Source organism: Hippopotamus amphibius, chromosome 12 (assembly GCF_030028045.1).
Source record: "Hippopotamus amphibius kiboko isolate mHipAmp2 chromosome 12, mHipAmp2.hap2, whole genome shotgun sequence".
Lineage (NCBI taxonomy): Eukaryota > Metazoa > Chordata > Mammalia > Artiodactyla > Hippopotamidae > Hippopotamus > Hippopotamus amphibius.
The window spans coordinates 21,600,191-21,614,853 of record NC_080197.1 but is presented as its reverse complement, the minus strand read 5'-3'; the positions used below and the strand labels follow the sequence as shown (position 1 = coordinate 21,614,853).

The window sequence follows — 14,663 nt, the reverse complement described above, 5'->3', positions numbered from 1 at the left end:
TTGCAAAAATGACTGACAAGTTGTGTCCTAACAAGATGACCATCCAATTTGCCAAATTAGAAAATTCCCCACATTCCTTCCTTGAGTAGTTGCTCCATTTCTTTCCCAGATAGAAATCATTGTAGCTTTCACCATTCCTCTTTAAACACCTGGCAGCTCTGGAGTTATAGCTGACTCCTGTTTCTGTTCCTTGGTATGGCCCAGGCATGCTGGAGCAGGTGTCAAGCCCATTGCATGTGCAAGGATTCCTGGCTTTGGGGGGCAGAGCCTTCCCTGGGAGTCAACTTTGCCCCACCATTCTTTAGATCACACCCTAAGGAGCTTCAAATACTCTCTCCACCTCCTAGGCTTCCTGAGCCCTTGGGCAGGGGGGAACCTGGCCTTCTTCCTGTGTTTCAGATGCAGATGGCAGAGCTATTGGTGTCCCATGGGGCCAGTCTCAGTGCTAGGACGTCCATGGATGAGATGCCAATAGGTGAGTTCAGGACAACTCCTGGTACATACACAGGCACTCATTGATTTTTTGATGAGTAGGGGATAAATGGTTGAATATATGGTTGAATAGATGGTGGGTTGGTGTGTGGATGGATAGTTGGATGAATGAATAAATTAACCTACGGGTGGTAGATTGATGGATGGATAAGTGGGTGAATGTCCGTATGAATGAATAAGAGGATGCGTGGGTAGAAGATGAATCTATGGATGACTGGTTCAGTGAATAGGTAGACAGATGAATTAAAGGATGAGGTGGATTGAGTTGGTGGGGATATATGATTTCAGCATCTTTTCATAAGTTCTTGCTTGGGATACACGGGGTAGCTGCTTGTTTCTCTTGATACTTATTGTACGAGCGGAGAATTGGTGGCTCCTCTTGGAAGCTATCAAAGGTATATGAATCCTTCAGTCATAGGTGGGAATTGGGACTGTACATGGGGCCTGGGTTTCCTCTTCTTACACTCCTCTAAGAAATGGGTCATAGTCCAGGAAATAAGGTTGGCACTGTTTTCTCCCCTGCCCCCATGCCCCAAAAGATGCTGGGAATTTTCTTTGGGTGCGGGTGACAGCTGCTCTGGTCTGGAGGGCCTTCAGGGGTCACAAGCCCCTGCACTGCCCCCCACCGTGGACTCATCTGCCCCTTCAGACCTGTGTGAAGAGGAAGAGTTCAAGGTCCTGCTGTTGGAGCTAAAACACAAGCATGACGTGATCATGAAGTCCCAGTTGAGGCACAAGTCATCCTTGAGCAGGAGGACATCCAGCGCGGGCAGCCGAGGGTGAGTCAGGGGCAGGGCAGCCAGGGGTGCCCAAGGATGCTCCCACCCGTGGCGCCTGGACGCAGCCTCCCAGCTTCCCCCTCTCTGCCCTTAGGAAGGTGGTGCGTCGAGCCAGCCTGTCGGACAGGACCAACCTGTACAGGAAGGAGTATGAGGGAGAGGCTATTCTGTGGCAGCAACGGAGCGCAGCCGAGGACCAGCGGACCGCTACCTACAACGGGGACATCAGGGAGACCAGGACAGACCAAGAGAATAAGGACCCGGTGAGCACCTGCCTCCCACTGGGCCCCAGTGTTGGCCACGGCCGTGGGAGCGCGACGGGGCCCCAGCCTGGTGTTGCCTCTTCCTCTCAGAGCTTTCAGAGGGAGGTCAGCTGGCCAGCGCCCGTAAACCAGCTAGATCCCATCTGATGGGGGTGGCTGCTGTGGTTAACGGGGTGAGCGTAGGGTGTGTTGGCATCAGAGCTGGGAGACTTGCATACAGTAGGGACTCATAGTTGCCGGGAGCGAGTGATCACCATGTGCCCGCTTGGGCTCCAGCAAAGGACAGATTTAGTTCTAGGCAGCCACCCTGGGAGAGAAGGACACTAAAACTTTTGGCGGGGGGTAAATATAACAAGATGTTGAGAATTGTGTTGAGACATCTGGTTGCGAGAAAATTTTTGAAAAACAGTAAGGGGCTGCCAGGACGTCTAAAAAGCTGGCTCCAGGAGTAGCCAATGGTCTGGGCATTAAACCGCTTTCCTAAGAGGTTGCTGTATTGGTTTCTGAGAACTGCTGTGACGAATGCCCGCACACTTGGCTTGAAGCAACAGAACGGTGTTCTCTCCCAGTTCTGGAGGCCATAAGTCTAAAAATCAAGGTGTCAACAGGGTTGGTTCCTTCTGAGGTCTCAGAAGGGGACTCTGTTCCATGCCTCTCGCCTAGCTTCCGGTGGTTCAGGCATTCCTTGGCTTTTTGCCAGCAGGCCTCCCGTCTCTGCCTCTGTCTTCACATGGCCTTCCTTGTGTATGTGTGTGTGTCTCTGTTTTCTCTTAGAAAGATACCAGTCATTGGATTAGGGCCCACCCTCATCCAGTGTGACCTCATCTTAATTCAACTGATTACACCTGCAGAGACCCTACTTCCAAATAAGGTTACACTCAGAGATGTGGGGTAGACATGAGTTTTAGGGGGACACTGTTCGACTCAGTACCAATGCACTCAGGTCCATGCATGGCAGCAGTCTTGCTGAGTGGACTGAGCAAGTTTGGGGCCAGAGCAGAATTCCTGGGGACAAGAAGGAAGAGGCTGACCGTACCAGTGGTGGTCTGTCTTTGTGGTTCTTCCATCACATGATGAGCAGCTGGAAACATTTCTAGGAAGTATTGCTTTGGAGGGATGCAGGATGTCTCAGTGGGACCCTGCTTCCCTGCGTGAACAGGGAGGTCACATGAGGGCTTGTTTTGCCGGCAGGAGGGAAGGCACCTACTCAAGAGAGTCCCCATCAAAGTGCTGGCTGCGGTGGAGCCGCACACGCCGAGCTTTTGTTCTGCCTTGTCCCTAAGCTTAGGGATTGGGAGAGAAAAGAGTTGTAGACCGAAATCGAATCCCATTTCAGATGCCTCCCCGCGATGCTTTAATTGTTTTTTCTTTGTGATTGAGGTGTAACTTGTGTCAAGGACACAGATCTTAAATGAATTTTTCAGTGACCTTTACAAATGGATACCCTCAGATGAATGTACAGAGCACTTCTGTCCCCCCGGAAGGCTCCCGTGTCCCCTTTTCCAGGTACTCCTCCCACCCCAAAGGTAGCCTCTGTTTAACTTGGAGCAGGAAAGGCGAGTTTTGCACCTGCACCTGCATACGAATGGACCCAGGCACTCTGTGGTCCTTTGTGTTGGTTTCTTTGTGTCTCTGAGATTCCTCCACGTGGCGGCATTCAGCAGCAGTTCATTCTTTTTCATTGCTCTGTATAATTATATTATTTAAATATACTACAATTTATGTGTCCATTCTCCCATTGGTGGACATTTGGGCTGTTTCCAGTTTGGGGCTATTTTGAGTGAAGTGCTCCAGACACCCTTGTGTGTGTCTTTTGGTGGATACAAGCACTGTTTTTTGTAGGGTATTTACCCAGGAATGCGGTATGAGTCACAGGGTAGGCGATATGTACCTTTCATAGATCCTGCCAAGCAGTTTTCTAAAGCGGTTGTACCTGTCTGCTCTCCCATCATCAGTGAATACACCATTCTTGCCAGTTCTTGGTATAGTTAGTTCTGTTCATGCGAGCCATCCTGATGGGGTTGCTGTGGAGCTCAAATTTTTAATTTGTTTTTTGTCCTGATGGTGGATGTTGTCGAACCTTTTCATGTGCTTATTGGCCAACTGGTTATCTCTTTGTGTTTCATCTGTTCTTTAGCTCTTTTTTTGTTGGGTTGTTTATCTTTTCCTTATTGATTCACAGGAGAGACTGAGACTCTTAAACCCTCAGGGAAGCGACCACCCCTCCTCCTCCACGTCTGCTCCTTTCCTTGTGTTTGTTCAGATCTCAGAGGCGCCAGGATTCTCCCAGAAGCGCTCATTGATGTGGAGTCTCATAAACCATTAGCCCTGCAGGGAATAGGGTGGGGGGTTGTGGCTTCTGGAGACCCCTCTGAGTGAGGCCTGAGTTTGTTGTGGTTGTTAATTTCTGGGGATCCCTCATCAAGGCTGCAGTTTGTTTGAGGTTAGGTGAAGGCAACCCGATGGGCCACTTGGCCTCAGGGGCTGGGGTTTCAGACTGGGGAGGAGAAGAGAGGGTACAGAGACGGCATAACCAGAAGCAGGCAGTCCTCCCCCAGGTGCTCAGAAGTCTTGTCCCAGGGAAACTGTCAGGGTCCAGAGCCCCTGTCCCAGCCCCCGAGGGAACCAGGAGATCACAGGACATAGCTACAAAGCTCAAAGCTCCTTCCTTTTTCATTCCTAACCCTTTCAAGGCCTTAGGTGCTGTCAAGGATGTGGTGGTCTCTAAGGTAGGATTCTCGAAGTGTGGTCCCTGAACCAGCAGTGTCAGTGTCACTTGGGAACGTGTGAGAAATGCAGGTTCTCAGGCCCCACCTCAGATGTACTGAATCATAAACCCTGGGACTGGGGCCCAGCACTCTGTTTTAACTAGCTCTCCAGAGGATGCTGATGCACGCACGCATTTGAGCATCACTGATCTAAGGGAGCATTTGCTCAGCCTGACTCCCAAGTCAGGTTTCTGCCAAGGCTCTGTGCTGTTAGCCCCCAGGGCTGGCTTTGGTACATAGTTTTGGCAGTGCTGACTCCCTTATAGCAGGCACAGCAGTGATAAGACAGCCCCTGCTCTTCAACCAGTGGTTCACAATCTTAACTGTACCAGAAAATCACCTTGGGGCTGTGTTTTGGTTTTGTTTTTTTAAAAAAACCTGATGTCCAGGCTGCAATCCCAACTGATTAAATCAGAATCTCCAGGCTTGGGACTCAGGTGTTGTATTTATTTATTTAATGAATAAGTGTTTTGTTTGTTTGTTTGAGTAGTTTTAGGTTTACAGAAAAATAAGTGGGGGGACTTGCCTGGTTGTCCAGTGGTTAAGCTCTGAGCTTCCGTTGCAGGAAGCATGGATTTGATCCCTGGTCAGGTAACTAAGATCCCACATGCTGTGGTGCGGCCAAAAAAAAAAAAAAAGGAAAAGAAAAAGAAAAATAAGTAGGAAGTACAGACAGTTCCAATATATCCCCATTATCATGCCCCCCAATTTCCACTGTTATTAACATCTTGCTTTAGTGTAATACACGTTATCATTGATGAGCCAATATTGATATATTAACTAAAGCCCATAGTTTCCATTAAGGTTACTTTTCTGGTTGTACAGTCTATGGATTTTAACAAATATGTTATGTGTCCATCATTAAAATGTCATACAGCACATTTTCACTGCCCTAAAAATCCCTGGTGCTCTCTATTCATCCCTTCCCAACTCCTGACAATCACTGATCTTTTTACTGTCTTCATATTTTTGCCTTTTCCAAAATTATACAGTATGTTGGTTGCATTATACAGTATGTTGCTTTTCAGGTTGACATTTCATATGTGTTTTAATTCTCCCAGATCAAGACTTCCCTGGTGGTGCAGTGGTTAAGAGTCCGTGCTCCCAATGCGGGAGGTCTGGGTTCAATCCCTGGTCAGGGAACTAGATCCCACACACGTGCCACAACTAAGAGTTCTCATGCCACAGCTAAGGAGCGCTTGTGCCGCAACTAAGGAGCCCTTGAGCAGCAACTAAGACCCAGTGCAACCAAATAAATATTAAAAAAAAAGAAATCTCCCAGATGATTCCAGTATGTACTCAAGACTAAGAACCAGTGTCTTTGACCCCTGCTACTCAAGTTATTGGCGAGAACTTGTTAGAAATGCTGAAATTCGGGTCCCAACCCAAACCTAGTGAATCCGAGTATACATTTTAACAGGAGCCCCAGGTGACTCATATACACGTGAAAATTTGAGAAGCACTGATTTAGACCGTCAAGAATACGCATCCCCCCTCTCCCACCCCATGTGTCATCAGTTTGTGTGCACAGTTCAGAAGAAGCCATTGAAGAAAAAGGAGAAACACACACATAAATGAAAACTTACTATGGAAAGCATCCCTCTCTTCACCATATTTTAACCTAATTATATATTTCTTGGAGATCTTTCCAAGAAATCAGATTCTTGGAAGCACAAGTCAGCACACAGACATTTCCTTCATTTTTTCTACCAGCTACAGAACAGTCTAATACACATACCTGCCATAATTTCCCACCTGCTTAGTGATGGTTTTCATGCTCCCCTGAGGGCATCTATCTGTGAAACAAAGCCCTAGAAATGGGCTTGCTGGTGCAAAGTATACATTTTTCTTTTTTTTTTTAATTTAATTTTATTCTGTTTATTACTGTTTATTCTGTTTATCCTGTTTATTACTTGGGATGAGCGTACTCTTTTTTTTTTTTAATTTATTTATTGGCTGTGTTGGGTCTTCATTGCTGCACGCAGGCTTTCTCTAGTTGCGGTGAGTGGGGGCTACTCTTCGTTGTGTTGCGCAGGCTTCTCATTGTTGTGGCTTCTCTTGTTGCGGAGCACAGGTTCTAGGTGCACAGGCTTCAGTAGTTGTGGCACGTGGGCTCAGTAGTTGTGGTGCACGGGCATAGTTGTTCCGAGGCATGTGGGATCTTCCCGGACCAGGGATTGAACCCTTGTCCTCTGCATTGGCAGGTGGATTCTTAACCACTGCACCACCAGGGAAGTCCCAAAGTATACATTTTTCTTAAAAAAATTTTTTTTCTTTGGTGGATGATGTGACATTGTCATCCAAAGAAGCTGTGGTAGTTGACACTCCTATCTATTTCCCACACCCTTGCCAGCACTGAATAATAACAAACTTTAAAAATACTTGCCAGGAATTCCCTGCCAGTCCAGTGGTTAGGACTCTGCAGTTTCACTGCCGAGGGCCCAGGTTTGATCCCTGGCTGGGGATCTAAAATCCCACAAGGCGCTTGGTTCAGCTCGCCTACTCCCCCCACCCCCCCAAATTTGTCAACGTGTTGGGTAAAAATGATATTTTGTTGTTTAAATTTTTATGTCATTAACTATTACTGAGATTGAATATTTTTCCTATATTTATATGCTATGTAAATCTACATTTTGCTGTGATCTGCATATTAGTGTTCTTTACCTATTTTTTCTGTTGGATAGTTGGACTTTTTCAAATGAACTTTTAAGAGCTCTTTATACATTTGGAAATTAATCGCTTTTCTGTCATACAGATTGTAAATATATTTCTAGTTTTTCATGTGTCTTTTGACTTTGTGATTTTTGCTATGCTTTATATTTTTGTTACTGTCAAATGTATCTACCTTTTAGTCATAGTTTCTAGGCAGCAAATATTTTTAAAGTTCTTGTTACCCAGGGACTTCTCTGTATAAAAGATCTCTGGGTAAGAGCCTCTCCCATTTGGAGTAGAGATATCCCAGGGGTACAGAGGTAGGATTACAAGTGATCAAAAACTCAACTAAAACTGACTTACACAAAAAGAGATACAGGGACTTCCCTGGTGGTCCAGTGGCTAAGACTCTGCGCTCCCAATGCAGGGGGCCTGGGTTCAATCCCTGGTCAGGGAACTAGATCCCACGTGCCGCAACTAAGAGTTCACATGCTCAACTAAAGATCCCATACCCAGCAACGAAAATCCAGCATGCCACAACTAATACCCAATGCAGCCAAATAAATAAATATTCAAAAAAAAAAAAAGATGCAGTGTCTTATGTAACTGGAAAGTCTGGGGCCAACTGGATCCAGGGGCTCAAAACGTATTATCAGGATGCAGTCTCTTTCTCTGTCTCTTTCTCAATCTCTGTCTCTGTCTCTGTCTCTCTCTCAGTCTCCCTTAATGCCAGCTTCACAGCCAAGCAGACCCTTTGGCACGGCATCTCCCGAGTACATCATTCTTACCACTACTGTTCATAGGGAAACAGATCTGCTCTTTCCCAATTTTTCTAGCACAAGTCCCAGGGTTTAGTTTCACTGAACCAATTTCAGTCAAGAACCCATCCCTGAACCAATTCCTGTAGTGAGTTTATTGATTGGCCAGGTCCGAGGTCATGGTCTCTCTCCTGAAGCAAAGATGGGAGTTGGTTAATTTTATCAAAACCCATAGATTGGTGAGTTCCCCAAAGGAAAACAGAGGTCTTATTACCCTGGTAGGGAAAACAGAAGAGGACATGTCCAAACAATCATGCCATCAGCAGAGGTATAAGTGGGGCCTGGGTTCAGATCCTCCAGTCAGCTGGTAACGTTGTCCTTCTCACCCTCAGAACCCCAGGCTGGAGAAGCCCGTGCTGCTGTCCGAGTTTCCTACCAAGATCCCACGAAGTGAAATGGACATGCCTGTTGAGAACGGCCTCCGGGCTCCGGTCAGCACCTACCAGTATGCGCTGTCCAATGGGGACGTCTGGAAAGTGCATGAGGTGCCCGACTACAACATGGCCTATGGCAACCCTGGCATGGCCGATGCCACCCCGCCCTGGAGTGGCTACAAGGAACAGAGCCCCCAGACGCTTCTGGAGCTGAAGCGGCAGCGGGCTGCAGCCAAGCTGCTCAGCCACCCCTTCCTGAGCACCCACCTGGGCAGCGGCATGGCCAGGACGGGCGAGGGCAGCAGCGAAGGCAAGGCCCCCTTGATCGGAGGCAGAACTTCCCCATACAGCAGCAACGGGACCTCGGTGTATTACACGGTCACCAGTGGAGACCCCCCGCTTTTGAAGTTCAAGGCCCCCATGGAGGAGATGGAGGAGAAGGTCCACGGCTGCTGCCGCATCTCCTAGTCTCCTTGGGATGGAGGAGAGAGATGCTTTGGGGAGAGGGTCCCTGGAATCCAAGCCAGCCCAGCAGCCCTGGCTGGGAAGGCATCAGAGGGCAGCTGCGGGGAGGTGGGCTCTGCTTTCTAGAGGAACGCCGACCCCACCTCTCAGCCAGCTGCCCATAGCTTCACCACTTCCCACGGTTCTGCTTCTTGCTGCATTGTCTGCCATCGAAAACAAGGCCCATAGTGGCTTCCTGACTCATCCTGCTGTCAGATTTTGGGAGGGCGGGCTGGGATTCCAGTTCTATTGTTGGCAAAGGCTTCTCTGGACCCGTACTCACATGGCACACGTCAACACACACACACACACACACATGCACACACACACACACAATCAACATGCGTAGGGATGACACAGCTGGGCTCATGGGAAGCAGGTGGAACTGAGAATTTGTGGGCTTTTCCCAAGAGGATTGAAGTTAAGACTCAGAGTTTTGTCACCACTGCCAACATGGCTTTAGCAAGGGAGGGGGCCTGCTCAGCTGAGACCTGCCGTCCTGCCCAGAGTCCTGCCAGGGTTTGGTATCATCGTCCACATTTGGCGGGAGCAGGAGGTCTTCTCTGCTTTTGGAGGGAGCTCTGTACCCACGTCGGGTAGATGAGACGGGCGTAGGCCTGCCCCCCACAGCCTTGCTTGTGCCAAGAGCCAGCTGTGTGAGCACCCAGGGGCCGAGGTGGAAAACCTGGCTAGTCCATTCCTGGAATAATCCCAATCATATTTTGCTCTTGGATGGAAGCATCAAGAAATGGAGGGAAGGGGGGAACAAAGGTAGTGTTTCCAAAAGTGCATTTGATGAAAGAATTCTTTTAGAGTGTAGAGCTCCAGGTTTTCTTTTGGGGGTGGGTGGGTGGGGATTCGACCGAATCAGCTTTCTTTCGTGAGCAGTATCACCATCGCTAGGTTTTACTGACTGGTGTTGGCTTGGGAGGGCTTTTCCAGGGAGAGAGGCAAGTTCATGTTGTTAATTTCTGCAAACATCTCTGGTAGCCGTGACAGAGCCCAGCGCCCTGGCCAAGCTTTGTGACTATTCCGGTGATTTTAGTCCAGCCTGTCTTAGCCAGCCCTCCTCAGACTAAGCCATCAGAGTGAGCCCTGGGGGACTGCTGGGGCCCCCACCCCTCCCAGAGTGAGTGCTCAGGACTCCTGGCCCAGCTTTGCTTTCTCTGGAATGCTTGATGAGGTGGGTCTGCCAGTGGGCCTTTGTGAGTTCCTGTCTGGCCCAAGGGGCTCCCATCCCGCTCCGGCCAGAGTGGTGACACCTGAAGGCTGAAAATCCAAGGTGCCTGTGGTCCGACACCCTGCACTGCATTCAGGAGAGCGCTGGAGGGGCTGGAGTTGGGTCTGGCCCCAGCTCTGCAGTTTCATAGCCCCAATCTTTCTGATGCTGGGGAGGGAAGCCTACAAGGGACAGGCTGCCTGCCGCCTCTCCACTGCAGTCTCTCATGAGCCCCTTTGAAATTGTTGCCCATGAGTTGGGCCCTGTCCATGGGCTCAACCATAACCTACTTGTGTAACGAACTAGCTGCAGGTTTGTCCCTGCTCTGTGCGCCTTTTACTTGTCCCCAAGCTACCTCTTTAGAGCTCTGAAGGGGCCCCTGAGGTCCAGATTCTGGAATTTGGGGGGCAAATCTGGGTTCCCTTTAATCCTTTGCTTTCTGAGCCTATGAGAAATTCTCCCTGAGGGACATCTGGGCCAGAGGCTGGGGCTGGAGGACCCCCCCTTGTGCCACAGTCCTAGTAATGGGGTCTTGTTTGTCCTAGCCCCCCACCGTGGCCCCCATGGCTCCCATGGCCCAGAGGCAGAGCTGGATCCCAAGGGCCTGGCTGATGCTTTACCAGGAGCAGGGCAGCTGGGCCAGAGCACAGTGCTCCTGGATGCAGGGAGAGTCACAGCGCCAGGCTACTCCCGCCCCAGCTCCAGGACAGATCCAGTCTAGGGTGGACAGGCAGGTCAGGCGACTGCAGCCAGGTGTGCGTGACACCTGCCACATCCCTGGGGTCTGGGGCTGACTCTCCATCATCTCATTCTGTGGCTAGAGCAGGGCAAGGATGATCCAGAACACATATACCTTTAGGCTTTAAAACAGTGTTCAGATCAGACTGACACTGAAATTCCTCTTGAGCTGACTTGAGCTGGGAGGTGCTGAGGGAAGCCACACGCTCCTAGAAGAGAGCTATGCAGGTTTTCGGATCTGTTTGCTCAGGGGCCAGAGACTGAAGGCATTTATTGCCCTCTCTGAGCCCTTCTGGCTCTTCTCTCCTTCCTCCCTTGCTTCCTGCCTCCTGGGCCATTCCTCTCTAACCCAGAAGGCTAGGAATCCCAGCTGATTCCCTGACAGAGCCAAATGCAGACTCTTGGGCGTTAGCTCATGTTTTTAGTCAGGGATAAACCATTCCCTTCAAGTACCTGGGGAACTTTCCCTGTGGGTCTCCTTGGTGTTGAGGGACAAGCTGGAGCCAAGGTCATTCGTTTATTCACTTGTGTAGTTTATTGCATAGCTGTGACTCACCAGGCACGATGTTAGGTTCTGGGGATTAAAGAGGAATGAGAGAGTGAGGAGACTGCTCTTTACAGTTCTCATCCTTTGAGGACCACAAGTGTCAGCAGCCCCATTCAATTCACCTGATACAGAAAGGCTGCATCCTGGTCCAGCAACCCTTTGCTTTTCTGCTCCTAGAATCCCTAGAGTATGAATTCCTTTAGCTAGGAAGCTGCTGACACTAAATGGAGATGCTGGATCTTGGGTTCCAGGAAGGTACCATCCCAAGTCTGTCTGGAACTTTCAAAGATAACTGCCTTCAGGTCAGCATCTTTTGGGCATTGTATAATAGCAGTTTGAAATCAGTGTCTAGAAGAACAAGGAGTGTGGAATTTGCTGCCAGATGCATCTCAGGTTCTTATTGTCTCTTGCTCATTTTTGCTCATTTATTACCTAGTCCTCCTGCCCCACCAATGGATAATGGGAGGAAAAGGAGCTTCTCATTTAACATTGAAGGCTTCCCTCATGAGCCTGCCTCTATTCTTGATAGGTGTGGATCAAGGAGCAGGGAGAAAGCTGGCAAGGTCGACCAGATGCCCAGCTCCCGCTTAGACCCAGGTCTGGTGGCAGTTCCTGGTAGATTAAAGGAGGCTACTTCTAAAGCATGTGCCACATGGCTCCCTGTGAGCTCTGGCCCTTGCTCCCATCCTATGCCCCAAACAATTGAAAATTGGTGGCTATCACCAGAGAGTGAGTTTCTGGCCAGTAGCTCCAGGAAGTTGAGTGAACCCTAAGCCCAGGTCTTCTGAAGACTTCAGGATGTAATTCTCCATCAAATATACAGCACTGATGAAACTGGTCTGTACTGTTTGATCAATTTCAGTAGGCTTAGAAAAGTTATCAAGGGTGTGTCCCCTGTCCTACCCACCAGTTTGCTGGCCTTGTAACAACATGAGACCATTTTGGTTGTTGGTGTCAGATATCTTTTGATCTTGAGTTCTCCCTCCCACTTTCTATTCCAGAGCAGAATACTGGGACACTTTCCAGAAGGGTGCTCCTTACAGGATACCTAGAAGGACTGTATTTAACTCTTGCTCTTGTGGCCTGGGGACAGCCTCCCCTCCCCCAGGGCACCTAAGAGCAAAGAATCATGTGGTCAGTGGGTGACTCCGCAGAAGTGACCGCCTTTGATAGAAGCTCTCCTCAACAGAGTCTCTTGTTGGCCAGTTGGCCGGAGGGCCTGCTTCCCATGGGCATTGCAAGTGCCACAGTGCGGGGCCTGGCTCTGTGCACCCAGGAAAAGTCTGCAGACCCCCAGCCCTCCGCAATAATTCACCAGACCAGAAGCCACTGATGTACAGAGAACATTTAAGAAAAATGTATTTTATGTGAAAAAAAAAAGTTAAATCCTGTATACTGTATCAGCAGCTTTGTGTAAAAATGGCAATCCAGAGAGTCTAATATATTTAAAACTTTTTTAAAAAAAAAATCCTCGCAAATCTTTGATATTGTATTGAAGAAACTTCCAGGTAGCTCCTCGCCATGCGGCCGTGGTGGGCCTCGTGTTTGAGACCGTGGCTCAACCACATCCCAGAGGGGCACACCCCTGGAGTTGCTTCCAGCTGCCAAGGCCTGTGACAGAATTCGCTGTTAAGAGTTTTTAATTAAGATTATTAAATTCCTTTTAATAACACCTGCTTAGTGTGGCTGTGTTCATTGCTATGAGCTCACTTAAACTATAATGATTTGAATTCACAAAGAGGTGATACCTGGGATAGAGGGCAGGGGATGGTTCCGGGCCCCTGCTCCGACCGTAGAGGGCTCTCCCAGTTGATCCCTGAATCAGAGGGAACTCTGAGGGCTCAGACATGGAGTAGGTATCTTTCTAGACTGCAAGAAGGTGAAACCTGATGAAGTCAAGAAAAGAAAGGTGGTTGAAAATGACCTTCGTTCTGTCAAATGTTTCTTTTGAAATTAACATGGAGTCCTATAGCAGCTCACCTAACTTTTTTCCCACACTTTCAAATGTTTGTCTGATGACATATTTATATGTAGCAGGGCTGCCCCTCTCTTCTGTTCTCTTCTTGGAGGGCACTGATCTGTCCTATCTTCTCCCCATTCCACCCTAGTCCTTCTCCTCATATAGTTATAGTGGGGAAGTAAAACACTACATTCTACTTCACATTCTTACAACAATTCAACAGGTGAGACCATTGTTATTCTCACTTCTGACCTCAGGCAATGGAGAGATTGACAAGCTTTATGGTTGTCCCAAGGCAGTGGTCCTTGTTTTCAACACATACAGAAGTTTGTTGGTATTTTTGAAGAGGATGAAAAAGGATGCTCTCTTGGACCCTTCTGGATGCTGGCTGCCAGGGCAGGGACACACACACTAGGGCTTGAAAAACTTCACAAACAGGTTGGGTATGGGGAAAGAGGGGAAGAACAGAGGTATCTATGTAGCAGCAGGCTTTCATCCATTTAAAAAGTGTATTGGTTTTTAAAGGATAATGGTAAACTCTCACATCTATGAAGCACTTTACAGTGGTACATGTGTATTCTCATTTACACAAAGAAAATGAGGCCTGAAAATTGGCTATAGGATTTAGCACCATGGAGCTCATGATGATTCTGATAAGAGGTTTTGGTTGAGCACTGGAGGAATCAGCCTCGTTGGACAGGATTCCAGACAGAAGGGGAGGGGCTTCCCTGGTGGCGCAGTGGTTAAGAATCTGCCTGCCAATGAAGAGGACTTGGGTTCGATTCCTGGTCCGGGGAGCAAACTAAGCCTGTGTGCCACAACTACTGAGCCTGCTCTCTAGAGTCTGCAAGCCACAACTATTGAGCCCATGTGCCACAACTACTGAAGCCTGTGCGCCTAGAGCCCATGCTCCTCAACAAGAGAAGCCACCACAACGAAGAGTAGCCCCCGCTTGCCGCAACTAGAGAAAGCCTGCATGCAGCAACTAAGACCCAACACAGCAAATAATAAATTAACTGAAAAAAAAAAGAGTGGGAGGAAGACTGGAGATGGCAAGTATAGACAACTTGCTTGAGGCTTTATGCTATAAAAATGAGAGAGAAACGGGGAGGCAGTTCTAGAGGGATGTAGGGTCAAGAGAGGGTTGTGTGAAGGAGGAAAATGATTTCAGCATGTTTGTATGCTGATAGGAATGAACCAGTAAAACAGGGAAACTGATGATCCAGGAAAGAGGAGAGAACTGCTGGAGAGACAGAGCTTAGTAGTAGAGGGATTGGCAACTACTGCCCATATGGAAGGAATGGCATTAGATAGGCTCATGGACAGTTCATCCATAGTAACTGGAAGGCCCACTGTATGGGCAGAGATGCAGACAGGTAGGAAGATGTGGTGGGAGCATGTGGATCTATCTTCTCTGACTGCCACTATTTTCTCAGCAAAATAGGAAGCAAACTGAGCAAGAGAGAGAGAAGAAAAGGGAGAGAGAAGTAGGGAATTGTAGGCTAGCAGGCAACCTGAAGGGCCCACTAGAGACCAGGAATTTCAGGCA

The 14,663-nt window shown here is 48.6% G+C and overlaps 1 protein-coding gene across 2 annotated transcripts in view; it reads left to right on the top strand.

Annotated features, from left to right (window-relative positions):
- PPP1R16B (protein phosphatase 1 regulatory subunit 16B) overlaps positions 1-9,470 on the top strand; it is a 98,852-nt gene extending 89,382 nt beyond the window's left edge. For both annotated transcript variants that reach the window (XM_057700746.1, XM_057700747.1), the window contains exons 8-11: positions 400-475; positions 1,142-1,271; positions 1,366-1,534; positions 8,105-9,470. In XM_057700746.1, the coding sequence (XP_057556729.1) occupies positions 400-475; positions 1,142-1,271; positions 1,366-1,534; positions 8,105-8,614 (885 nt within the window). In that variant the 3' untranslated portion in view covers positions 8,615-9,470. The remainder of the gene's footprint in view (positions 1-399; positions 476-1,141; positions 1,272-1,365; positions 1,535-8,104) is intronic.
- The last annotated feature ends 5,193 nt before the right edge of the window (positions 9,471-14,663 follow it).